This window comes from Carettochelys insculpta, chromosome 6 (assembly GCF_033958435.1).
Source record: "Carettochelys insculpta isolate YL-2023 chromosome 6, ASM3395843v1, whole genome shotgun sequence".
NCBI lineage: Eukaryota > Metazoa > Chordata > Testudines > Carettochelyidae > Carettochelys > Carettochelys insculpta.
In genome coordinates, this window is record NC_134142.1 from 122,970,618 (window position 1) to 122,995,988 (window position 25,371).

The window sequence follows — 25,371 nt, forward strand, 5'->3', positions numbered from 1 at the left end:
GCAGGGCCTGGCTGAGCCCTGCAGGGAGGAGAGAGCACGTGGCCCCATCTCCCCAGCTCCGCCGCCGCCTGCGGGGAGGGGAGCCGCTGGCCCTGTCTCCCCTGGGACACAGTACTGACCTAGCACAGGAAACCCAGGCTAGAAGGATGTGACTTGCCCCGGCGCCCCACACACATGCGCACGGCAGACCCTTCCCCTGCCAGGAGACTCCTCCCTCCCTGCCGCACGCTCAGGGTCCCTCAACCTCACCCAGGCAGGACCGCCCCTTCCGGCCGCCTGCCCACCTCCCACCTCGCCGGGCACTGAGACCGACCAGCCATCCCTGATGAACCCCCATTGCCGAAAGCACGTTTTTGATTGGCTGGTAGAATGAAGGCTCGGGAGGATGTGCCTCTTGATTGGCTGTAAAAAGACAAACACGGGGATTGGCGAGCGGCCTCCAGGACGTCTTCTTCCCTAATTGGTAACTGCCGAGATACTTTCTCTGATTGGCGGAGCGGCGTTGCCGTGGAGACGCGCGTGGAGCGTTTCGGGGACCCGGCGCGGCGGCCACAATGGGACCTGGGGACGTCCTGAGGCAGGTGAGCGGCAACTGGGGGGCGGGGGGGGGGAGAGCTACGCTGTCGCCATGGCAACCTCTGACTCACGTCATGAATATTCATCGACTCAGTAGATAGCTCATTAAGAGTCATAACCTAATATCCGTGCGTGTGCGCGTCGGCCAGGTGATGGATGTGCGGCGGCGAAATCATATTGACCGCATCATCGACCCCGGCATGGTGAGTGGCTAATTAGTCGCGTTTCTGAGCTCATTAGCATTCACCCTAATTAACACAGCCGGACACCTAACACAGCTCGACCCCTGGGCGATACTGTGTTCTGCCTTGCGGGCGCTCGTCATTTCATTCGTATGCACGGTCTAATTAGCATTCGTTACGTCACTAGTGAATGATTCGCCTGTCGCTTCAATCCTCCACCCCGCTCACGCTCAGAAGAGCCACCCCCCGAGCCGCTCGCTTGGCACGTGGTTAATATTCATAGGCTCATGAATATTTATCAGCACCTCTCTGTGTTGCCGCTGATTCGCTCTTGGTGGGGCCAGCCCTCCCCAGCCCCGCGGGAAATCTCACGGATTAGGTCAGGGGTCTGCAAGTTGCGGCTCCGGAGCCGCATGCGGCTCTTTACGAACTTCTTTGTGGCTCCTGAAACTGTACTTGCAAAATAAAAAACCCTCCTGATTATTTTCGGTAAACGGTGAACGTCTGAAAGCCCAACAAAGCACAACGCGTATTTAAATAGGAAAGAATATGTGATCTCCAAAGGTTGGATAACTTCCCCTTTAAGATGTGCAGTGCATTGTGGGATAGGCTTCTGTCTCCGGTTTTTTAACGTATTGCTAATAAACTCTCGATTTTTGCAAAGGAAAGGGAAGCTGGTGGCATTTCAGCTGTGTCGAGCAACAGTGAAAATTAAAATTAAAAATTAAAATTAAAGCTGAAAATAAACGTGAAGTAAAATAGGCAAAGTTGGAGGGGGGTTGGAATGCCTCCAAGAAAGAGGAAAATTGAAGAGGAAAACAGAAAATTTCAAACTGAATGGACCCAATCTTATGCATTTGTATGCAGTTCAGATGGGCTCCCTATATGTCTCATCTGCGACGAGAGTTTAGCCAACAACAAAAAATGGAACCTTGAGAGGCATTTTCTCAAAAAACACGCCACTTTTGCCGAACGGTTTCCAGCTGGAGATGCCAGAAAAAAGGCTGTGGAGGAGCTCCTGTGCAATGCAGAGGAAAGTAAGTACATGTTCTCTGAATGGGTGAAATCACCAAGTAGCGTAACTGTGGCTAGTTTTGTGGCAGCTCAAGAGATCGTGAAACAGGGAAGGCCGTTCACGGATGGCAAGTATATAAAAGAGTGCTTTATCAAAGTATCCGAGCAGCTGTACAGTGATTTCGAAAACAAACATGAAATTGTTCAGAAAATTAGAGATCTGCCATTGTCTGCAAAAGGGGTGAGGGACAGAACTCTAAAAATGGCCACAGATATCACCAGCCAGCAGATTAAGGACATTAATACAGCCCCAGGCTTCTCCCTTGCTTGTGATGAGTTAAGTGATGTTGATGACATTGTGCAAGTTGCCCTTCTGTGCAGGTACGTTAATTCTGAGGGACCCCAGGAGGAGCTTATTAAGTTGCTGACACTCAAAGGCCAAACGCGGGGAGAAGATTTTTTTTTAGCTGTCATCGACTGCCTAAAAATGAAAGAAATAAACACCAGCCACCTCATCTCAGTTGCGACTGGTGGGGCACCAAATATGAACAGGGCACATCGAGGGTTTGTTTCTCTGTTGCAGAAGATGCTGGATCATAATGTGATATTGTTTCACTGCTTAAATCATCAAGAAGCACTCTGCGCACAAATCTTTCCACCTGAGATCACGGAAGTAATGACCCTGGTAACACAGATCATCAACAAAATAATGGAAAAGGGCTTGAACCACTGGCAGTTCTGTGCACTTCTTGAAGAGGTCAGCTGTCAATATCCCGACCTCCAGTACAGCAAGGTACGGTGGCTTTCCAAGGGAAAGGTGCTTGCGCATTTTGCAGGCTGTCTGGAAGACGTGAAGATGTTCATGCAGGAAAAGGGCTGTGAATATGCAAAGCTGAAAGATCCTGTGTGGCTGCAGAAATTTCACTTCATGGTGGACATCATCTCACATTTAAATGGCCTTAACAGAAAGCTACAAGGAAAGGGAAACACAGCTCTCTTGCTTTTAGAAGAGGTGCGATCATTTGAGCGAAAATTAACGTTGTTTGCGAGAGACATTGACACAGGTTCCCTGGTGCATTTCCCGTCGCTGAAGCAATTTAAAGAGTCAACAAAGTACGAACTTAACACTGCAAACCTAAAAAATGTGATACTGAAAATGCAAGAAGTCTTTGCTGGGCAGTTTCAGGAATTTAAAAAGGAAAAGGCAACTTTGTCGTTTGTGTTGAAACCCCTTGAAGCTGATACCTCTGCACTCAACTTTTCCACATTTACAGGAGTGGACCGAGCAGAACTGGAACTGGAATTGGCTGATTTGCAGGACAAGGACATGTGGACTTCTAAATTCAGAGGCTTGGTGACTGAACTCGAAGATCTAGAAAAGCAGAAATCTACCCTGGCAGTTCAGCAGAGATGGACTGAAATGCTTGATCTTAAAAAACAAGACCAAATTGTGTTTGATGTTTGGAATTCATTACCAGATGCATATAGTAACATGAAGAGATATGCATTTAGTATCCTCTCCATCTTTGGATCTACTCACCTGTGCGAGCAAGTGTTTTCAAATATGAATTTCATAAAAAGCAAACTGAGACGCCAACTGAATGATGAAAGTCTGCAGTCCTGCTTGAAATTGAAAATGACAGCCTACTCTCCAGACTTTGAACGACTCTCTGAAGAAACTCAGCAGCACAAATTGCACTAAAATAGTGGTAAGCTGAAAACTATAAGTATGCGTCGGACATTGAAAATAATTAAATGTCCTGTTTCTTTTATATGAATTCACATTAATAATGCAGTTGTTTGAAACGACATAATTGTTGTTTCTATATGCTTCCTGATTCGACAGGTGGAAGCTGATAACATCTAGTGTCCTCCAGAGAGAGAGGTTTGGGAGTGAAATCAGGAATACAGTGGTACATATAGATGTCAAGTGTGAGGAAACAGAATATGTAAAAATTTGTGAATGTCATGCAGTAAACATGTATTGCATTACAGATCATTGTGTGCCCTGTTTTTTAAAACAGTGGGACAAAACATGGTACGATGTTATTAATTAAGAATTGTTTCATATTCACATTCATTGTGGCTCTTGAATTATTGAGTTTTTTACTGAATTGAACAAAAATGGCTCTTCTTGCTATTTTGGTTGCCAACCCCTGCCCTCGGTGAACTTGGGCGAGCTCAGACTCGGTCTCTCATTCGTAGGTACCAGCATGTGAATGAATATTCACTGTCTAATTGCAAAACTGCCAGTGGCAGTTGCCTCCTAAATAGTCATCACCTCACTGAAGGGGAATATTCGTTAACGCATGGTGTCACCTCAGTCATTAGCCATTTTGTCACTTGTACGGGATCTGATCAGCTTCACTGTACCCCTACGATCAGCCCATGCCCCCCTTGTGCTAGGCATTGGCCTTGTGCTACAACAGTCGCTGCCCCAGACAGCTGACAGTCTCAGGGTCAAACAAGGCACCAGATGAAACCAGACTGACCAACAAGGGAGCCCAAAGGGGACAACAGTCGCCTCTGTAACTGGCACACACCAGCAGCCTAATCACAGTCGAGTGTTTTAATTGTCATCATAATTCAACATGACTGTTCCCCCATCACATTCTTAACATGCATCGTCTCCTTAAACTTCACCACCTCATTTACACTGCTCACACTTTGAATGCTCAAACACAGCCTTCCCAGTAAATAAAGAATTGTCCTCGCCTGATTTCTTCCCCTTCAGTAAAAGTTGTCACCTGCCAAATTTCCCCAGCTTTACAAACATTCATAATTGTGGGTATATTTACCCTGTGGACAGACACTACAGCCGCAAAGTTTCATGGATTAGACACAACCTACTGGTAGTTTTTCTGCCAAAAGAAGGATCTCATCTCCCCAGACCATGTTCATTACTTTAACAGAGGTGCCCTTCCCTAACTGGCTCTATGCTGGGGAATAGGTCAAAAGAGCCATGCCAGCATGAGACTGGTCTGCACGCTAAGGTTTGGTTGGCTTCAGTACGTCACTCACAGCTGTGAAAATTTTTATGCCCTGTACAGTGTGATTAAGCCAATCTAGGCCCCAGTGCAGATACGTCATGGGAAACCCCTGCTACAGAAGAAACCCTTTTACTGCTGTGATGCCTGTGCTGCAGTGGTACAGCAGCAGCAGCAGCAGCAGCAGCACTGGAGTGGTTCTCTGCCAGGAGCCTGGGGGCGGGGCTATAAACAGGTTTTAGGGGGGACACCACAATGGAGGACATTAGCCCTGCTAGGGCTGAGGGCAGAAAGCTGAAGCCCACCACACAAGTCTGCAGCCTGGAGCCCTGAGTTCCAACACCTGGGACGTAACATAGGTTCATGGTGCCCCTTCTGGCACAGGACCCTTGTCAGCTGTCCTGCTTCTTTCCCCCTCAACGTGAGCACCACCTGTTATATAGAGAAAAACCATTGTGGCACAGGTGGACCATGGAGTTTTATTAGCATTGCAGGGGGTGGGGTGCCGTGAAAGTGTTGAGGACTCCAACTGTAGTGTTTCTGGTGGAGGCCAATCCGTAGGCACCTTAGTTTTGTACACCTGCGACCAACAGAAGGGCACTGCTGCACCTTTCAAACGCAGCTCAAATGTGAATTAATAGCAGAGAGAGCAACAGCATCCCATAAGAAAGTTCAGGTTCGTTAACATAGAAAAATTTGGTAGTCATCTGTCTATATAAGCTGAGCAAAGTGGGGTAACGGGACCTAGATGAAATTACTGTCAAGCAGACCTGGTTGAAAGACTGCAAACAGTGGTTCTCTGGAAACAAAAAAGCAGTCCAGTAGCACTTTAAAGACTTACAAAATGGCAATGAGCTTTCGTGGGACAGACCCACTTCTTCAGCCCATAGCCAGACCAGAACAGACTCAATACTTAAGGCACAGAGAACCAAAAACAGTAATCGAGGTTGACAAATCAGAAAAATATTATCCAGGTGAGCAAATCAGAGAGTAGAGGAGCAGAAGTGGAGGCAGGGGAGTCAAGAATTAGATAAAGCCAAGTATGCCAAAGAACCCCTCTAATGAGCTAGAAAATTCCCATCCCAGTTCAAACCACATGTTAATGTGTTGAATTTGAATATAAAAGAGAGTTCAGCAGCCTCTCTTTCCAAGTTGTGGAAAGTCCTCTTCAGTAAAATGCAGACTTTCAGGTCATTAACAGAATGGTTCTCTGTTAATCTTTGGGAGCGTATCCAGCTGCATCCTGCCGGGCTCAGTCCTGGGTCAGGTACTAGTCAATATTTTTCAGTGACTAGGGTAATGGATCAGAGAGGATGCGTATAAGATTGGCAGAAGCCATCAAGTGGTAAGGGATTTTAAGAAGTTTAGAAGGCGGGATTCGAATCCAAAAGGGCTTGACAAATTGGAGAATTGATCTGAAGTCACCAAGATGAAACTGAATAAAGGCAGATGGAAAATATTTCCCTAGGGAAGGAAAATCACATGCATGACACACAATGGAAGCGAACTGCCGAAAAGGAGCGGGAGGTGTAGGGGACCACTAGTGCGAGTGGACAATGATGCTGTTGGGAAAGAAGGTAACATTCTGGGGAGTTATTCAGAGCCATTTTAACAGAGGCACTGTAGAAATAATTGTCGTGCTCTAGTCAGCATTGATGTGGGCCTAGCTGGAGTACTGTGGATACTGCACTTCAGGAACGATGTGAACAAACTGGAGAGAGTCCAGAGCAAAGGGACAAACATGATAAATCTGATCTATGAGGAAGGGGACCTGTTTACAGTCATTAAAACATGATAAGGGCCGTTCTAAAGAAGACAGTGCTCAGGTGTTCTCCATGTCCACCCAAGGTAGAACAAAGAATCATGGGTTTAATCTGCAGCAAGTGAGATTTAGGTTGGAGATTAGGAAACACTTCCAATTATAAGGCTAGTTCCATGGGAGTCGGGTTCCGAGGGAGGCAGTGGAAATGACCGTCATTGGAAGTTTTTAAGAACTGCTGTCAGGGATCATCTAGGTTTGTTTGGGCCCACGTAAGGGGGCTGGACTATTTGAGCACTCGAGAGCTTTCCAGCTGTTCATGTGCATGATTCAATTGCAATCCTCAATATCTTCATATTAATCACATTATCAATCGTCTCATGAATAAGCAGCACCTCCTGCCAGCTGAATGTCTCTTCAGGGATACTGGGCATATGGATTGGCTCATGATATTTGTCACTGCACCTGGGCAGTGTATTGGATTTTGATAATCTGATATTAATTAGCCTAGTGATCACCCCAAGCTGTTACGAACCCTTAGAAACATCAACCAACTGGTTAACTGCATCTTTCAGGGTTAATACATGACGCACACGCACTTTGTTAATCAGGAGGTTCACTGGCCAGGCCCTACTCATTGAGGAAGGTGGGGAATGTAGGACCTGCCGTTCCCTGTAGCCCAGTGTCTCATTCCCACTCCACACTCGGATCGTGTTCACTGATGCCTCACACTGCTCTCTCTTTCAGCCCCAGAGCCACGAAGCCAGGATCTGCATGTGGTGAGTAGGGTCCAGACCTGCCAAAGGGGCTGTTCGGGGCAACACTGCTCTGTGACTGTCACCAGCTGCCTGACCCGAGAAAGTCCTCCATCTCAGCACTGGATGAGCCAGCCCCATGCCATGCCTCTGCAGGGCTATTATCCACTTCTCCGTCCCAGAGGCAGCTGCACCTCAGTGCCATGTGCAAATGGGGCAGCTGTTAGCCAGCTGCCCCCACCCAAACTGCAGCTTCTCAGACTCGTCGATGGCTCTCCTATGCCCCCACCAAAAAAAAAAAATCAAGTAGAAAACAGACAAGACAGAACAAACAATGAAACAATGCAGGAGAGCAGAGACACCAGAGACGTCTTAGTTTCCATCCCCTGATCAGAGGTGTCAAAAAAGGTCAGCCTGGATCTTTTCAAATTTCACCCTCATCTCTGAGGTGTTCCCCCTCCTTTGCCGCCAGGTCGGCTTACTCACTGTGCCAGGGTTCTGCTCTTCCATCTCGCACCTCCAGGCCATGTGGCTCCTATCGATCCTCTAGAGACCCAAACCTCCTGGGAGCTGACATGTTTCTAAGCTGTTGGGGTTTAGCCCAAAGCCCAGTTCTGGGAAGTCCTTCTGAAGGACCCTTCTCATGTTTCTCTTCCCACTTATGTCTAGCCAAGGGGCTGTATCCCACTGGGCTGGTAGCTCTCCATAACTGACGGGTGGAGTTTGTAATGGTTTGCGTGGCACTGTCCTGTTCGGTAAGATTCCAGGCCGAGCATGGGCCACTCAAATTAGGCACAGTCTTGGGCCAGGGAGTCACACTGGCTTGCAGCTACTCAGGTAACTCTATCTCCTCATCCCTTCTGGAGTGTCAGGTGCAGCCAGGACAGAGGACCTCCTCTGTCCCTAAGCTGCAGGTAACACCACGGAGCTGGATCAGGGCGGGGGAACTACTTGGTATAACAAACTGATCCTCTTGGATCAGCTGAGAGGCACAAAGTATCTCCTCAGCCCGGCCTACGAATGGTCTCTTAGCCATGTTCCACAATGAGCAGTCGCGGGGCTTCAAAATTGTGCTAACGCCATTGGGGCCCCTCTCCCTGGTGCAGGAAGTACCTGGACGTTCACGCCATGGACCTCATCGACAAAGCGCAGACCACTGACCAGCTGAAGAGGTAACTGGCTTTAGGACTTTGGGGAGGCTCTGGGTCATTGCCCCCCCCAGCCCTGGGACACGTGCTCATTCCCTGAGCTTCGGCTTGTGGGGGGGTCTCCTCATTGCTCTTCCGCTGGAGGGGGAACACCCCCATGCGCTCAGGTCCCGCCTCATGCCCCCACCCTGCAGGTTGCCCCTGAGGAAGGGTGAGATGCCCTCCCCTGCAGCCAGTGGCCTCCTCTCCCCAGGGTGCTGGCAGAGCTGTTCCAGCTGCAGGGCTGGGAATCAGACCCACGCGCCGCCATCCTGCTGGAGCTCTACTTCTACACGGTCCAGTTCAGCCGGGAGCAGAACTTCAGCCGGGAGCAGAGCTCCGCCTTCTTCGCCATCGTTAAGGACACCCACGAGGCCTGTGTGGGTAAGAGATGAGCCAAAAGGCAACGCCCTCGGGGGGGGGGGGGGGGGGGGGGGGGTTTGAAGGGAGCGGGGGCGGGGTCTGAGGTTCAGGGGAGGAGCCTGCAGGAATGAGTGTGGGCTGTACAAGGGCTGGACATGGGGAGGGGGAGGAGTCTACTGGGCAGGTGTGCCAGTAGCAAGGGGTGGAGCCTATGGTGCTTAGGGCTTTTGGAAGGCCCTTGGCTATGGCTACTGAGCGTGTCTATAGGAGTGGGTAGCTACAGTGAGGGAAGGGGAGGAGCCTGGCAGATGGGGGGGGTCATTGTGGGAGGAGCTTGCAGAGTGGGTGTGGCCCTGGGGTGTGCAGCTCCCTCACAGCCATATCTGCTGCCCCCAGAGACACCACTGCCGAACGTGGAGGAATGTTACCACTACTTCACTGAGCTGCTCTTCTGCCACGCCATCCGGGTGAGTCCCACCACCCTGCCCCGGGCACGCTGGGCAGCTCCAGCCTGGGCCTCCTGGGTGCTGCCAGCTCCGCAATAGCAGGCAGCTGCCTGGGGGGTGGGGGGAGTCCCTGGCCCATCCCCTGCCTCACGTCTCCTCTCCCGCTCCAGCGGCCCCCGTTCAGCATCGATCTCTTCAGCCAGGAGCAGCTGGCGCTCATGAGCGACTACGTAGTGAACACGTACTTCCGCCACTTCAAGCTGTACAAGTACGTCTTCACCCCGCAGGTACGGCGCTCCAGGGGCTCCTGTACATAACGGTCAGCCACACACAGGACCCCCAGGAGACCTGGCCTGCCCCACGGCTCCCATAGGGTTATCCACACACAGCCCCTTTCCTGAGTCCCAACCAGCGTTCCTTGTAAACTGAGCTCTTGGGCAGCAGCCCAGGAGAGATTCAGGTGCCTCCCAGTTCATTAGCAGAACACCCACAGCCAGCAGCGCGTGTCCATTGGTGGTGCACTTGTGCACGTCTCAGGGCACATAAAATTCATTCTGCCCATGGATGGACACAATTAGAGAGCACTCTGGTCCCGACCAGGGCAGGACTGACCTAGCCCAGCCAGCCGGCCTGCCCAGCCCTACCCCTCCCCTGCAGCACCATCAGCCCCAGTACTGCCCTGCTTTCTCATCTCCTAGGTCCGGCTGGACATATCGCTGTCTTACACGGGAATGCCGGAGCCAGCGACTGAGCTGGGTGAGCTGACGATGCTCCCTGAACGTGAGTGAGCTCAGGGGCTTTTGAGCCTCCTTTGTTCCCATGGGACATTGCAGGGGGCAGGGCTCAGGGCTTTCCTTTCTGCTGCTGGTCATGGTGAAGATGCTGTACACTGGAGAACATTGGGGCAGTGGCTGCTTGGTGCCAGCAGAGCAGGGCGCTGGCGGGGGCTGGGCAGGACATGCTCCCAGCACTAGGAGGGGGTGTTAGGAGGCACAAGAGGGTGGAACATGCAGGGGATAAGCTGAGCTCCACCCTGATTATCCAACACTTTCACTCCCAGCGGGAGAGACGGGCGAGAGCCTGAAGGAGCCTGTCCCCCCAGCACCAGAGGAGGAAGCCGAGAGTGGAACTTCAGCCCCAGCTGAGAGTAAGAGATCTGCTGCCTCAAGGAATGAGGCCTGGACTGAGATTGGGAGCCTTACCCCGGGGGGGTTGGGGCCTCCAGCGTGGCCCACGGGTTGGGGAATAGAGCCATGGCAGCCCTGGTCCAGCTGCAGGGTTGGAGGCTGGCTGGCTGCTCTTTTCACCCCTCTCCCCCCTACAGGTCCCAGGGCCCCACTGCAGGAATATATCTCAACTCAGCTCTGCCAGGAACTGGCCCAGCTGCGGCTGGCGGTGGAGGAGCGGCTCCGGGCCAGCGAGGAGCAGTTCAATGCCAAGCTGGCTCTGCTGGAGAAGGTGCCAACCTCCCCCAAGGGGGGCGGCCGGGGCCGCCGGAAATGAGGGGAGAGGAGAGTGCAATAAAGTGCTCTGAATCTATGGTGGTTCCATGTCTCACTGCCTTGGGGACCCCAGTCTCAAAGTCTCCCTTATTGACCCTGTCTCAGGGACAGTGGCCCTTTGCTGGGGAGAGACACCCCAGCCCCTGCTCTGTCAGCCCTGGGGTCCTTGCTGGGAGGGTAGACAAGGGAAGGTGCTCCAGGAGCTGGAAGGGTCATGATCCGCCTTTATTCTAATTGACAGGAATTCAGACAACCAGACAAAAATAAAAATTAATCCAGCTACACCAGCAGAGCCTGGCTGAGCCCTGCAGGGAAGAGAGAGCACGTGGCCCCATCTCCCCAGCTCTGCCGCCACCTGCGGGGAGGGGAGCCGCTGGCCCTGTCTCCCCTGGGACACAGTACTGACCTAGCACAGGAAACCCAGGGTAGAAGGATGTGACTTGCCCTGGTGTCCCACACACATGCGCACGGCAGACCCTTCCCCTGCCAGGAGACTCCTCCCTCCCTGCCGCACACACAGGGTCCCTCAACCTCACCCAGGCAGGACCGCCCCTTCCGGCCGCCTCCCACCTCCCCAGGCACTGAGACCCCCCAGAGATCCCTGATGAACCAGCATTAGGGTGCCCTAGGCACACGTTAACCCCTCACCCCATGCCATGCCCTGGGGCCTTCCATCTCTGCAGGGAATTCCCTGGCTTCATGTTCAGCGCTACCATCCCACCCCTCCCATGCAGTCCCCGGGCTATGGAGGCCAGCCTAGCTGGGTCCCTGATGCCTAGTGGAGAGGGGCGGTGGTGCTGCCCAGCTCCGCCCCTTCCCCATGGCCAGGCTCTGCCCCCTCTGCCTCCGCGCCCAGCAGGGCCAGCAGCAGCGCCTTGGGCAGGTTCTCGAAGAGGGCGGCACGGTTCTGCTGCTCGCCCTTCTTGACCCAGTGGCCGTAGATGCGGAAGGCGCAGGCGTCGATGAGCTTGCGCACGGCTTTCAGCGCGTAGGGGTCGCGCAGCAGCAGCTCCCGCGTCACCGGCCGCGTCCGCACCCGGTAGCTGGAGAACATGCGGATGGAGGCCAGCACCGTCCACACCAGAACCTATGGGGCAGGACAGACCATCAGCTGGGGGATGGGGGGCAGGGAGTGTGTGGGAGAGACCATTATCCTTCTCCAGTCTGGGGGGAATAGGGCAGCAGGAGAGACCATCAGCACAGGGCAGAGGGGAGGGAAGGAATGGCAGAGACCATTATCCTGCTGTGAGGTGAGGAAGCCAAGCAATAGAGAACAGACCGTTGCCTCCACCATGGGCAGGGGGAGCATAGGAGAGGCCATTAGCCCACTGTGTGCTGGGTGGGGGTGTTGATCCAGCAGAGGGGAGAAAGGAAAAGGAAGAGCAATTGAGGGAGTCAAGAGTCTTGTAAAGCAGCAGAGGACGTGAGCTGTGAGGAGCCCAACGGAGCCCCCCCAGCTCAGAGCAGCAGGGAGCCAGGGAGAGCTCCAGCGAGAAATCTAGGGTGAAGCTATTAGCTCATTGCAGCCAGGAATCTGGGTGAGCCCATTCGCTCTGAGCAGCAGGGGGAACCCGGGGAGCTCAAGCCAGAAAACCAGGTGAGCCCATTAGCTCAGTGCAGTGGGGGAAGCCTTGCGGAGCACAAGCCAGAAGGAAGGAGAGAGGGGAATGGGAGACACCATTCGTAGAAGGGGAAGGGGTGTGAGGAACTTTGGATCACTCAGTACAGCAGAACAGGGGAACCTGGAAGAGTAACTCAGTGCAGGCAAGAAGAGGGGGAACTGGGAGAGCCCATTAGCTCAGTGCAGGATCGGGGGGGGGGTGTTTGTAATGGGGGACACCAGAACCCCCTGCCCCAGTGTGGGAGGGGGTCTTGCTGGAAGGGCCCATTACAGTGATGGGGACAGCTAGTGGAGGGAGGGGAGAAGGGGGCGACTCACCCTGAACTGGCGGTAGGGGCAGAACTGCCGGACCGGGCGCCCCACGCAGCGCTGGAAGAAGGGATGCTGCAGAGCCTGCTCTGCTGTCAGTCGCTCCGTCGGCTCCACACGCAGCAGCCGTGAGATCTGCAGGGACAGGAGGAGTCCAAGAGGGGGCCGACCACCAGACCATGGTGTAGGGGGACAATCCACTAGGACCAGGGCATGGGCTGGGAGGGGGACAGTCGATTCAGGATGGGGCGGGAGGCTGATTCCTTCGGGGGTGGCGTCTGTAAGGGATGCGACTGCAGGGGGAGGCTGAGCCTCTCTGGGTTGGGCGAGGGCCTCCTGCTCTCACCAGGTCCTTGACGGTGTCGGAGCGGTCGTCCCACTCTGGAGAGCTGAACTGGTAGCGCCCCTCCATGATCATGCGCAGCATCAGCATCTGCTTGCGGTGCCAGAACGGGGGCGAGCCGGCCAGCAGGGTGAAGAAGATCACACCACAAGCCCACCTGGGGTGGGGGGAAGAGCAGGGGTGGGATCACAGCGCCATTCTAGGATACCCAGGGCAGGCAGAGCCCCAGGAGGGGCCAATGGACAAGAACAGACAGACAGACTGACCAACAGATGACTCCTGTGCCTGGAACCCTGGAGCCAGCCACCACTGTTCCCAGGGAAGGGGCCAAGCGTGGAGAATCATCAGCAAGGGGCCAGTGGCAAATGGGACCACGTGGATGGGGCTGGGACATGGACACAATAGGTGGGAAGAGTGAAGTGCTTCCAACTGGCCCCAGCAGGATTCTGGTGCTGGGGGAAGCCACTGGAAGGGGAGTTGAGCAGGGACTAAGACCCCTCTCCCCCCGCCCCACCAAGCACACATGGCCAGCGGCCAGCCGGGGGTGTCCAAAAGCCATGGGGAGAACTGAGGTAGACATGGCACACGCCTCTCCCTCCCCACAGGAACGAGCCCTTCACCCACAGCCCAGCGGTGGCTGCTGGAACAGGGACTCACAGGTCCACCTCCTGGCTATAGCCCGGGTGCGTCTCATCCATGGAGCACTTGAGGATCTCTGGGGCCAGGTACCCGGGGGTCCCACACAGCTCTGAGGTGGGGGGAGAGACACGTCAGGCATGGGACAGCAGGAACAGCACTTTTCAGTTCCCTCCTGGATCAGCCAGGCCCCTCGTCCCCTGCTGGAACAATCCCCAGCAACCCTCCCTCTGCCATCCCACCAGCCCAGCTTCTCCCTCCCTAACCCAGATCAGCCCCAGCTCCAGCCACCCCTGCACCCCCCACTGGGCAGGCACTTGGCCTCTTCCCCTCACCCCCTGGATCAATCAGTCCTCGCCCAGTGCCATAGATCAGCTTGCCCGGCCCTCTCCCACCACTGCTGTCCCCAGGGCCCTGCCTGCTGCCCTTCCCCCAGCCTGCTCCGACCCCGCAGTTTCTGCCCCGGCTCCAGCCGGCAGGAGAAGCCGAAGTCAGAGAGCTTGACGTTCAGCTGGTCGTCCATGAGGATGTTCTCGGGCTTCAGGTCCCGGTGGATGATGTGGCTGGCGTGCAGGTAGCTCACCGCCTCCAGCAGCGCACGCATGATGCACCTGCAGGGGGAGCCAGGTCACTCCTACAGGCACTGCCTGGCCCAGCAGAGGGCGCCGGTGGGAGCGGGGTGGGGGCGGAGCTCCCCGCTGCTGCAGCTTCTCCCAGCAGGGGGCGCTGCTCTGTACCTGGTCTCCTTCTCGCTCAGGGTCACTTTCTCCGTCAGGTAGTCAAAGAGCTCCCCGCGGCGCATGCTGGGGAGAGAAGGGGGTCACCCATCAGCTGCAGGAGGGGGGCACGGAAATCAGCCCTGGTGGGGTGGGCGGAAATGGGCCTAGGAAAGCAGACGGATGAGCTGGAGGGGAGCTTGTGCAGGCAGCGCAGGATTGAGGCCTTGGGCACAGGCACCCACATGCCAGGTCTGCAGGAGGCTGGCTGGCTCCATTCCTGGGGTGAGGCCGATGGGGACCCCTGCAAGGAACAGGGTTGCATGTGGTGTGGCTCCTGGAAGGAGTGGGCGGGGGGCACATAGGCCCTTCTGGGGCAGGACCATACAGGCGCAGGGCGGGGGGAGGGGGTCTCATACTCACAGATCGAACACCAGGAACATGAAGGTGGACGACTCGTAGGAATCGATGAGCGTGACTGTGGGGAGAGAGAGGAGTGAGAGGCTGAGGGGGGTACAGCTGGGCATTCCTTGCCATAGAGCAGAGGGGGTGTCAGGGCTGCGACTTCCTTCCATAGGGTCCCAGGAGATTTGGGTGTCAGGTATAGAGGCACTGCCAACCAGGTGTGTTTTTAACTGGGGTCAAACCAGCGATAGACACAGTGACTTGGGTTAGCAGGGGGTCCTCGACACCAGCCCTCTGGTCTTCACAGCACTGGGAATACCAAACCTAAGGGAGTCTCATGTACGGTGGCCAGAAACTGTCCAGGAGAGGCTGTTGCCCGTTTGCTTAAAGACAGAACAGGGAAACCGAACCAGGATGACAGCAAAACCAGCAACAGCAAAACCACTGCAGAGCCAGTAGGCAGAAGCGACAAACAATACGAGCTCCAGAAATGGCAGCCAGAGAAGAGGCCGAAGGAGCAGGAAGCTGCCTCTTGGAGAGAAGCAGCTGCCCAGCTGGGGAGCTGAGAGAGAGATCAGAGAAAAGGTGCAGCAGATGGGTCACCTGGACATGTCAGTAAAGCACAGGCAGGTCCCAGAGTGTCAGGTCTTTCCCTCCACCCCTAGCTCAGACAAGCTGTGTCCTGAGTGCAGGCTCAGCCTGCATGAGAGAGCGTCAGGCCCCTTTGGAAAGGGCTCGGAGATGCCAAATATTCCTGAGGACGAGGACGTCCCCGCAGTGCTGTGCCCTGGACGCTTGTGCAGCCACTCAGGAGAGATTCAGATGCCGCCCAGCTGATCAGCAGAACCTTCCCTGGTGCACGCTGGCACGTGCCTCAGTGCACACACACACATTTACTCCACGCAGGGCTGGAGGGAAGGCTGCCCCACACTGCTTGGGGCCCTGTCTGGTAGAGCTGCCAGTGTAGGTAAGATAATGCTGGTTCCAGAAGCTTTGCTGGCCACTGCATTTTAAAAAGCTCCTTTTCAAAGGTTTCAGGTGATCCCAAAGTGCACAGGTGGAAATGGAGAACTCTGGGGACAGGTGCTGGCTGGAGCCTTGCAAATATGCCTCGGAGACATGGGACAGAATCAAGGGGACAAGGGCTGAGGGTCAGGACCAGCGATTTACTCTCTTTGCTCCAGAACAGAGGTTCTCACCTAGGGGTAGGTGTAGCTGGGGGAAGCAGGCGTACTCAGAGCAATTCCACAGGGCATGTGGGTCTCAACTTTTTTTATGAATAAAAATAATTGGACTTATTTTATGTTCATGTAATTTTTTCATTTATCCTTTTTGCATAATTACAAGTATGGGTGGGAGGAAGAGCTCAGTGGTTTGAGCACTGGCCTGCTAACCCCCAGGCTTATGAGCTCAGTCCTTGAGGAAGCCATTTAGGGATCTGGGGTAATTAGGTTTAAAAAAAAAAGTGAGGGTGCTTGGTCCTGCCAAGAGGGCAGGGGACTGGACTCAGTGACCTCCCAAGGTCCCTTCCAGCTCTATGAGATGTGTATCTCTCTATATATACGATGGCAAGTTTATCACCTGTAGCCGATTTCTTCCAATCAAATTGTTACAATGAACTTATTCAAACAAATGTGTTGTAACAGTAGAAAAAAAAGGTGGGTGTCTGAAAACTGGGGCTATAGTGAACTCTTTCATACCTGGCCCTTCCATCCTCTGGAACCCTCAAATAACCGGCATTTTAAGCATGAGTAAGTTGGAGTTACATTTGCCAGAAGGACAGTATAGTGACAGTAAATACAAATAAATACAGCAAATGCAGTATAAGTTTACAGTGTACAATACCACTGTTGCTGAGAAAGTACTCTTCATGCCTTTGTTTGCTTCTTGATATCTAATTTTGTTTTTCTTTAGTGTTACGCGTTGCTAGGCATACCTCTCTCTTACCCAGAACATTTGAATAGCCAGCAGGCTGCTGGATGTAAAACAGTTTCCAGTACTGGGGGCACCTATAATTTTTTATTTTTTGACAAAGGGGTACTTTATAAAAAAAAAAAAAGGTTGAGAAACACTGGCCCAGAACATTTCCTGCCTACGGACCCTGACAATGCTCGGGACAATCTGTGCCATGAACTTTTAACGCTGTGGAAGAAATGGTGCTCTGGGTGACTCCTCTGTGTGAGCCCAGCTGTCTGGTGAGCGTGAGCCCCTTTCACCCCTGCGAAGGGGGACTCGCCCTGCAGAATCATTCACCTCCTGGAAGTCCCCATCACAAACCCCTGGGAAGGAGAGTCCAAGCTGGTGTTCCCAGTGGGAAATCAATGGCGGGAGCCCCAGCCAAGCCACGGTCATGTACCAGCGCTACCCGCAGGGTCGAATGAGGAGTGTGGTGAGGACTGCCCCAGAGGGACTAGCTTGGGAATGTATTAAGGCTGCCAGAGAATTCCAAGGGGCACGGGATGTGGAGAGCCGATCCCTCGGGTGAAGGAACGCACCGACCAAATCTCTGACCTGCTCTCACGCTTCTGACTGAGGGAGGAGATAAAGTTCCTGTACCTTTAGCCTGGGGGCCTGCAGACTGGGAAGGTTTGGAAGGCATTGTGGCAGTGGGGTTTCTGGCAGAGGTGGACAAGTACTCCAAAAGTTACTTGAGTAAAAGTACAACTGTATAGGGTGGGAGAGAGACTACTTAAGTGAAAAACACACATATCACAGCTTCATTGTGCTCAAGTACTCAGCCATGAAAGTAGCTGCACTTTTACTCCAGTGAATTTTTAAGGTACTTTTTCCACCTTGAGTTTCTCGATAGTACCCCCAGGGAAGTGCTTGTTGGGGCTGATATTTGGCATAGGGCTCCTGCTGTTAATGGGGTAACTTGTAGTGTAGCAACCCTGGATAGAAACATATTTTGATAGAAATGTATCTTTTCTTAGAATCTTTGTCTTACCCTGTATCTTTGAAAGGAGCTTTGTATTACTTTGTACCCTTGCACTACTCTTTATAGTTATTTCACACTTCTTTCTATCTTTGTATTATCCTTCATATTTATTATTTCGTATTTGACACTTTGTATCTAACTCCATATTGTACCTAAGACTCCATTTTGAGGGTGATGCTCTGTTGTCTTAGCCTGTAAACCTCGTGCTGTCTCTGCGTGAGGATGGGTGTGCGTGAGATGCATCTGGAAGGGTGAATGTGGATGCTTAGTGAGTCACCCTCTGGGACCCGCCTGTCTGGACCACAATGACTTGGTGGCTGGAGAACAATGAGAATTGGATTCTACAGTAATGACCCACCCAGAGAGGAAAATTAAGTCTCATCTGCAGGTGTTGAGTCACACAGAAACCTGGGGTAGGGTAGGACCAACCCCATCGCCATTGACTGGGGACTCGTGGTGCCTGGGGCAATGGGACAGAACCAGAACAATGGACTCAGCCATATACAAGAGGGGTGCACCACTACGGGTTGGGTTTCTCTCGTCTGGTCAACATCAGAGCAATGACCGATCAAGGGAACCTGGCTCCACGCTCGCATGTAATCCATCCGGCCAATGGGTTGGAGTGAGCAACCTTCGGTAACTATAAGCAACCACAAGACAGTGTGTGCCTGTGAGTAAACTAAGTCGATTATATGCATGCAATAGGATGGTGCTGTATTCTTCATAAACGCCGCGTTCCTGCCTTCTCCCTCGGAAAAGATCCCCTGTGCTTCTTATAAGTACAACAGTAGCACAAGGGAATAGGGTGCTGGGATTGCAGAGGGAGCGGTGACGCCCCTGAGGCTGCTGAAGCGGGAGGAAAGTTCCAGCTCACTCTTTTCCAGCAGAAGGAAATGGTGCGTTCCCAGGTGTAGGGAGGGCTGAGGCTGGGTCCTGCTTGGCAGAGACAAGCAGGGCACCCTCCGGCCCGGGAGTGGAGCAGGGGAAGGGAGGATCCCTGCGACCCAAGCTGTCCCAGGTGTCAGCTGCCAGTGTTTTGCAGCTGAATGAAGGACAGACCCCCCCTTTAGGGACCATAAAAGCGCATTTCCTAGAGGGAGCCCAGGAAAGGAAGATGGGAAATTTCAAGTCCTGGGCACCTCTGTCAGCAGCTGGCAGTGCCCACCCAGCACAGTGGGGAATTAATGCTGTTAGCAGGACGGGCCTTTTGCCGATTACTTGGGGGTACACGGAACCTGGGACAGGTTAAAGGCACATTTCTACTGGCCAGGAATACACAGAACGAGGTGAGGAATTACTGCCAGAGGCCTGCAGGCCTCCAGGCAGTTCCTGCCGCACCTCTGGCCTGTGAGACGAGAGGCATTTCTGAGGGTAGCAATGGACATGCCCAGCGTCCTGCCCTTGGGATGGAAGAATCCCAAGCAGTGGTACAGGCTGAGGACTGACTGGCTGAGCAGCAGTTCTGTGGAAAAGGACCTGGGGACTACAGTGGACAAGAGGCTGGATATGAGTCAACAGTGCGCACTGGTAGCCAAGTAGGCTAATGGCATATTAGGCTGCATTTGTAGGAGCCTGGCCAACAAGTCAAGGGAAGTGATTATCCCCCTCCAGTCAGCACTGGTGAGGCCACATAATATATGAAGATACACATCTCACAGGGCTGGAAGGGACCTTGGGAGGTCATTGAGTCCAGGCTTCTGCCTTCTTGGTGGGACCAAGCACCGTCCCTGACAGATTTTTTTTTAATCTATTTGCTCCAGACCCCTAAACGGCTCCTCAAGGACTGAACTCACAAGCCTGGGTTTGGCAGGCCAATGCTCAAACCACTGAGCTCTCCGCCCCCCCGGTTTGGTGTATTGTCAGTGGTGACAGACAACAGAATGAGAAGCAATGGTCTCAGGTTGCGTTGGAGGAGGTCTAGCTTGGATATTAGCAGGAAAACTTTTTCACGAGGGTGGGAAGCTCTGTAATAGGTTACCTACCTAGGGAGTTTGTGGAATCACCATCCTTAGGGGTTTAGAAGGCCAGACTTGACAAAGCCCTGGCTGAGGTGGTTTAGATGGGGCCCATGTGGCTTTGGACAGGGGATGGGACTAGAAGACCTGAGGTCTCATCCAACCCTAATCTCCTTGATTCTGTGACTGCACCTAGGTAAGATACAAGGGGTGGTGCCAGGGTGGAACTCCCTGCCACAGGGGCTTCCAAGAGGCTGTGGGGGGTGTGGTGGATAATTAGCTGAGCATGAGCTCCAAGCACAATGCTGTGGCCTGAAGGGCTAATGCGATCTTGGAGCACGTCAATGGGGGAATCTCAAGTATGAGCAGAGAGGTTATTTCACCTCTCTACTGGGCTCTGGTTCTACCACAGCCAGAAAACTGAAAGCTGGGGCCCACAAGCCATGAAAGATGCTGCTAAATGGGAGAGGGGTCAGAGGAGAGCCAGGAGAGTGATTCAAGCCATGGTCCTCACACTTTTCCCATCAGTTTCCCCCATACTCCCAGGAGCAGAGCCACAGCTCCAGAAGGAGTCTGAGGCGGGGGCCTGAGCAGTGCTGGGTTGGGGTCCCTCCCCACCCCAAACATTCCTCTGCACCTCCTGAAGGGGGTGCACCCCACAGTCTGGGGAGCACTGGGTTCAAGGCTGGGAACCCTTGCCTCACAGAGACAGCTTGAGCTCCTGGAGCCCATTTAGTTTAACGACTGAGGAGTTGGCAGGGTGACTTGATCACAGGCTACACATACTTCTAGGGCAGGGATGGCCAACCAGTTACACTAACAGCCAAAAGAGCCGTCGATAGCAGGCAAAGAGCCGCCTATTAAATCTATTTTTAATCAAGCCATCTATATAAAATCCACACAGCCAGGCCCTGTTCTAACCCATTCCTTTCCCAGCTCGATAAAAATAAATATACAATACATTGCTCAATGCTCTCCCCACAGAGCCAGGCAATCTCACACCCACCGCTCTAACCCAAACCCCCTCCCCCAGAGCCAGGCACCCCCAGCCCCCCACCTGAACCAGCACCACTCCCCCAAAGCCAGGCTCCCCCAGAGTCAAGCACCCTGAACCTCCCCCACCTGAACCTGCACCCCTCCGCTCCTCTACAGCCAGGCACCCCCATCCTTCCCCCCTAGCTCAAACCCAATGCCTGGGTCACACCACTGCCACTGCTATGCACTTCGCCCTCCAGTCGCTGGGGCGTGCGCGCAGAGCAGCAGAGAGCAGTCCCAACGCGGGGCTCCCAGCAGGAGCTGAGTTTCACTGCTCAAAGAGCCGCATGCGGCACAAGAACCATGGGTTGGCTGCCCTTGCTCCACGGGGAACAGGCACTTCGCTCTAGGAGACAAAGGCTTAACACCGGCCAAGGCCTGGGGATCGAGAGCCGACGAATTCAGCTTGGGCACAAAGCGGCCATGTTTAAACGGCGAGCGTAACGAACCACTGCAACGAATCACCCGGGTTTAAACCGAGCCAGGCTGGCTGTGGGCCCTTCTAGACTTGGGCCCAGAGGCCACACCCATGTGTTGCAGTGAAAAAGCACCCATGTACTGACCCGGGCGGGGGTGTCACTCACTGATGTAGGGGTGCCCTGCCACCTGCCGCAGGATGGCGATCTCCTTGCCCGTGGAGGTCCGCACCTCCTCCAGCTGCTGCGGGGTCATCCGCTCCGGGGTCACCTCGATGATCTTCACCGCAAACTCCTGGCCCGTCTGCTTGTGAATGCAACGCCGCACCACACTGCTCACCCCCCTGCCACAGACAGACACCGCCGTGAGACGGACAGACACCCACAGTGATGATTTAAATGCTTCATGAACCACCGGGATCATCTAATCAACCCTCCTCCACGACACAGTCCAGGGACTGCCCCTGAATTCACGCACCTGTGAACGAGAGCAGACATTTTTAAAAACCACCCAGCCGTGATTAAAAGTGGTCCTTTACAGAGGCTCCATCGCAGCCCTGGCTAAATTGTTCTACTGGTTAAATACTTGCAACATTAAACACTCACATCTTATTGCTGCTCTGAATCTGTCCAGGTCCAACTTTCAGCTGTAAGCTCACGTCAGAGCAGAGGCCAGCAAACTTTCCGAGGTGGCGTGCTGAAATTTGACCTTCTGTAGAGTCCGAGTGCCGGTGACACTGTTTAAAGTCACTCATAGGCCAACTTACAAGAGCTTCATTAATACAAAAATGAAGCTGCAGCGTTTTACCGTGTAAGTGGTGGTCGGTAGCATTAGCTGGGCTTTTGTTAATCCACAGGCAGCCTGGCTTTGAGCCAGCTCCTGGCTGCACATGGGAGGAGGGCCGGGCTGAGCTCCTGCCTCACGTGCCGACGAAAATTGGCTCATGTGCCGCTCTTGGCACCTGTGCCGGGGGCTGCTGACCCCGGACTGGTTAGACCTCTCTCCATGCGACTGAAAAGCCCACTATCAAGTTTTTGCACATGGATCCTTACAGACTGTGATCTAGTCACCGCAAACATTCTCCTTCTAAAGTGTAAATCAGGCGTGTCCAACCCGCGGGCTGCATGTGGCCCTGGACAGCTAGTAATGCGGCCCCACAAGATCATGAACTTTTAACATTATTATGTGATTTACATACATTAAACTATATTATATATTTTATATGCGGCCCAAGACAATTCCTCTTCACTCAGTGCAGCCCAGGCAAGCCAAAAGGTTGGACACCCATGGTGTAAATCAATTGGGCTCCCTGAATCTGTCATTATAAGGCAGGTTTCCAATCCTCTGATTGTTGTCATGCCTCTTCTCCGACCCTCTTCCAACTGATCAACATCCTTCCTGAGTTGTGGATCCCAGAACTGGACAGGATTTTCCAGTAGCAGTTGTATCAAAACCCAGCAGAGGTAAATAACCTCTTGACTCCTACCTGAGATTTCCTGTTTGTGCCTTCTAGGGTTGCATTAGCTGTTTCGGTCACTGCATCACACTGGCAACTCCTGTTCAGCTAATCAGCCACCATGTACCCTAAATCTCTTTTCGGAATCACTGCTTCCTAGGATAGGGTCTCCCATCACCCACGTTCAGCACTCTTCTTAGTTCCCACAGGTCCACGCTCACATTTAGCCATAGGAAAACTCTAATTGTTCGCTTGGGCCCAGTCTCCATATGATTCCAATCGCTCTGAATCGGTGGTGCCCTCTTCATTATTCACCACTGCCCCAACTTGTGCATCTGCTGCAAACTTTAAGTTGGGTGATTTGATGTTGTTTTCTTCCAGGTCATTAATAAAAGTGCTGAATAGCGGCAGACCAAGAATCGATCCCTGCAGCGGCACCCCACTAGAAACAGCCCCACCGGATGAGGCGTTCCTGCTTACAGCTATGTTTTGAGAGCCTAGCTTTTAGCTCACATGGGCCATGTTCATTCTGCAGCATTCTACGTTTTTTAATCAAAATATCATGAAGTACCAAGTCAAACACCTTCCGGAAGTCTGAGTACATTACATCAGCTCCATCACCCGCTCCTCTGCCTGCCACAGACAGGCAGACACGTATGCTCTCCCCAAACCATGCAGCTCACCTCCCTGATATGGACGGATACCGCCCCCCACAACACCATGCACCCAAAATGCCCCTGAAAAATCCCCTCCCAACCAGTGAGCAAGACTCTCCCCTGTCCCACCTGCCGATGACGTCCTTGGGGTCATATTTCTGGTAGAACTCCTTGGCGCCGGCCCAGTCCGGCAGTTCATCCTCTAGCCCCACGCCTTGGGTCATGCTGGCCAGCTCCCTAGGAGCTGGGCTGTGGGACCCCCACACCTGCTGGGGGAAGGAAGAGTCAGACAGCAAGTGGGGCAGGATCTCTGTTCCCTTTCACAGACCCCAAAAGCATGGGAGACCCCAGCAGAGCCAGCTGACTCCATTTCCCTGCCCCAGTTCCACACTTGTCTTCCCAACTCCCTCTTCCCCAGCTAGCTCACTCCCTCCCATTCCCCTCCAGATCACCCACATCCCTAGACTTTCATCCCTCCCTGCCCGCTTCCCAGGCCCAAGGTGATCCAACCTCAGCTAGAGCCACTTTGGGGAGGCCATGTTGGAAGGTTCTAGACAGGAGCTGGAAGGCTGGGGGAGCATGGTGGCAGGGTGGAGCAGGAGGCCAGAGATCTAAGCCTGGCCAAGCTGGTGGTCAGGACTGGGAGTGCAGGCTGGGTGGCAGCAAGGAGCAGAACGGGGCTGGGTGAGGGGATAATGGCCAGGTGGGTCAGTGATGGTTAATGGACAGGGGAGCATGTGGGGCTCAGCCAGCTGAGCAGGGGATCCGACCTGCTGCAGCCACTGACGGGGCCAGAGCCAACACCCGGCACAGAGCACATGGGGGGGCCGTCCCTGGGCCCCCTCCCAGCCTACCTCCCACAGGGCACCCCCTCCCTGTGCCCCTTCCAGCATCTCCCCCCAGGGCACCCCAGCCCCAGCCCTATGCACCTCCCAGCCTCTTTCCCACAGGGCACCCCCTCCCCATCCCTGTGCCCCTCCCGGCCTCCCTCCCACAGGGCACCCCCACCCTCCCTAGGCCCCCACAGCCTCCCACGCACAGGACAATCCCTCCCCACCCGGCACCTCGATTTCGAACCGGACGCCCAGCCCCACCCCCTGCGCCAGCCAGGATTGGTCAGCACAGCCCCCGCCCTTCCCACCGCTCGTGGGAGGAGAGGTAGGGCGACCAATCAGCACGCAGGAAGAAAGAGTCGCTAGTCGGGGATCAGGAACGGGAGAGCCATAAGGGGCGGATCTAAGAGTTGAGTAGCAGCCCCATAGACCAATCGAGCTGCTGGGTCGTGGCCGGAAGTCCCGAATGGAGGGCAGTTGGACGGTGGGGTTGAAAGATGAATGAGGGCTCAGTTGACCAATCAGCAACGAGAATGAGGAGACGCACTAAGATTGAGAAACTAATCAGCCAATCAGATAGAGGATAGAAGTGGGTAGTACCTTATAGTTAACCAATCAGGAGCCGAGAGCGGACCTGGGTAAAAGGGGTAGCTCGGGGCGGGGGTTGGTTTCGTGGGTCAACACGGGGTCAGCCAGGTGACCTCTGACCCTAGACCAGGGTTAAGGCCCCTCAGCCAAGAGGTCACCGCTGCAGCCTTGTCACGTGAGCTGAGAGCTCTGTCACACGGTGAGTCCTGACCCCACGGTGACCTCAGGTCACCTGACACCCCAGCTGGGAGGTCCCCAGTGACGGGGGCCTGCCTGGGGCTGCTCTGGGCCCCCAGCTCCCCTGAGGCTGGTGCACAGGCCGGTGACTCCCCCTGCGCTGGGCCCAGCTGCCGGCTCGGCCAAAGCGCCTCACAGACAGACCCTGGGCCCAGGCTTGACAGGGTCGGCTCCCCAGTGCTCCCGCCCTGCCTCTCCGCCTGGCCAGCGGGAGCCACCACACCCCCCGCTCTGACCCCCTCCACCCTATGCCGCAGCACCGCCCGCCACTCGCCCTTCTCAGGCCCTGGCTGCACGACTCCACGTTGGTCAAGAGGCATTTTGTTTGAACCGGCTCAGCTGCCTGTGACCCAGGGATGCCTTAGGGCAGGGGTGAGCAAACTGTTTATGTCCGGCCCCGCTTCTCGTCCCTGCCCTCAGCAGAGCCTCACCCCCGACCTGTCTGATGTCATCCA

At 54.1% G+C, this 25,371-nt stretch overlaps 2 protein-coding genes across 11 annotated transcripts; one reads left to right on the forward strand and one right to left on the reverse strand.

The window, feature by feature from the left end:
- Window positions 1–256: 256 nt before the first annotated feature.
- PHKG2 (phosphorylase kinase catalytic subunit gamma 2) lies at window positions 257–24,347 on the reverse strand. 4 transcript variants are annotated; one of them, XR_012646073.1, is made up of 10 exons: window positions 23,388–23,524; window positions 21,314–21,489; window positions 14,820–14,874; window positions 14,418–14,483; window positions 14,128–14,291; window positions 13,702–13,792; window positions 13,048–13,201; window positions 12,711–12,836; window positions 11,342–11,858; window positions 257–284 (listed from the first exon to the last, which is right to left on the reverse strand). XR_012646073.1 is itself a non-coding variant. In XM_074998245.1 (10 exons), the coding sequence occupies exons 2-10, from the start codon at window positions 23,480–23,482 to the stop codon at window positions 11,547–11,549; spliced, it is 1,239 nt and encodes a 412-aa protein (XP_074854346.1). In that variant the 5' UTR covers window positions 23,483–23,524; window positions 24,323–24,347; the 3' UTR covers window positions 10,982–11,546. The 4 variants fall into 4 exon arrangements, 3 of the variants coding, with proteins under 3 accessions (XP_074854346.1, XP_074854344.1, XP_074854345.1); XM_074998245.1 differs by lacking the exon at window positions 257–284 and adding an exon at window positions 24,323–24,347 and having other exon boundaries at window positions 10,982–11,858; XM_074998243.1 differs by lacking the exon at window positions 257–284 and adding an exon at window positions 23,769–24,153 and having other exon boundaries at window positions 10,982–11,858.
- On the forward strand, window positions 477–10,802 carry CFAP119 (cilia and flagella associated protein 119). 7 transcript variants are annotated; one of them, XM_074998268.1, is made up of 9 exons: window positions 477–581; window positions 7,266–7,297; window positions 8,380–8,445; window positions 8,675–8,844; window positions 9,220–9,290; window positions 9,440–9,556; window positions 9,968–10,025; window positions 10,330–10,416; window positions 10,594–10,802. In XM_074998268.1, the coding sequence occupies exons 1-9, from the start codon at window positions 555–557 to the stop codon at window positions 10,770–10,772; spliced, it is 807 nt and encodes a 268-aa protein (XP_074854369.1). In that variant the 5' UTR covers window positions 477–554; the 3' UTR covers window positions 10,773–10,802. The 7 variants fall into 7 exon arrangements, with proteins under 7 accessions (XP_074854369.1, XP_074854367.1, XP_074854366.1 ...); XM_074998266.1 differs by having other exon boundaries at window positions 479–581; window positions 9,968–10,049; XM_074998265.1 differs by lacking the exon at window positions 477–581 and adding an exon at window positions 1,408–1,795 and having other exon boundaries at window positions 9,968–10,049.
- Window positions 24,348–25,371: the final 1,024 nt, after the last annotated feature.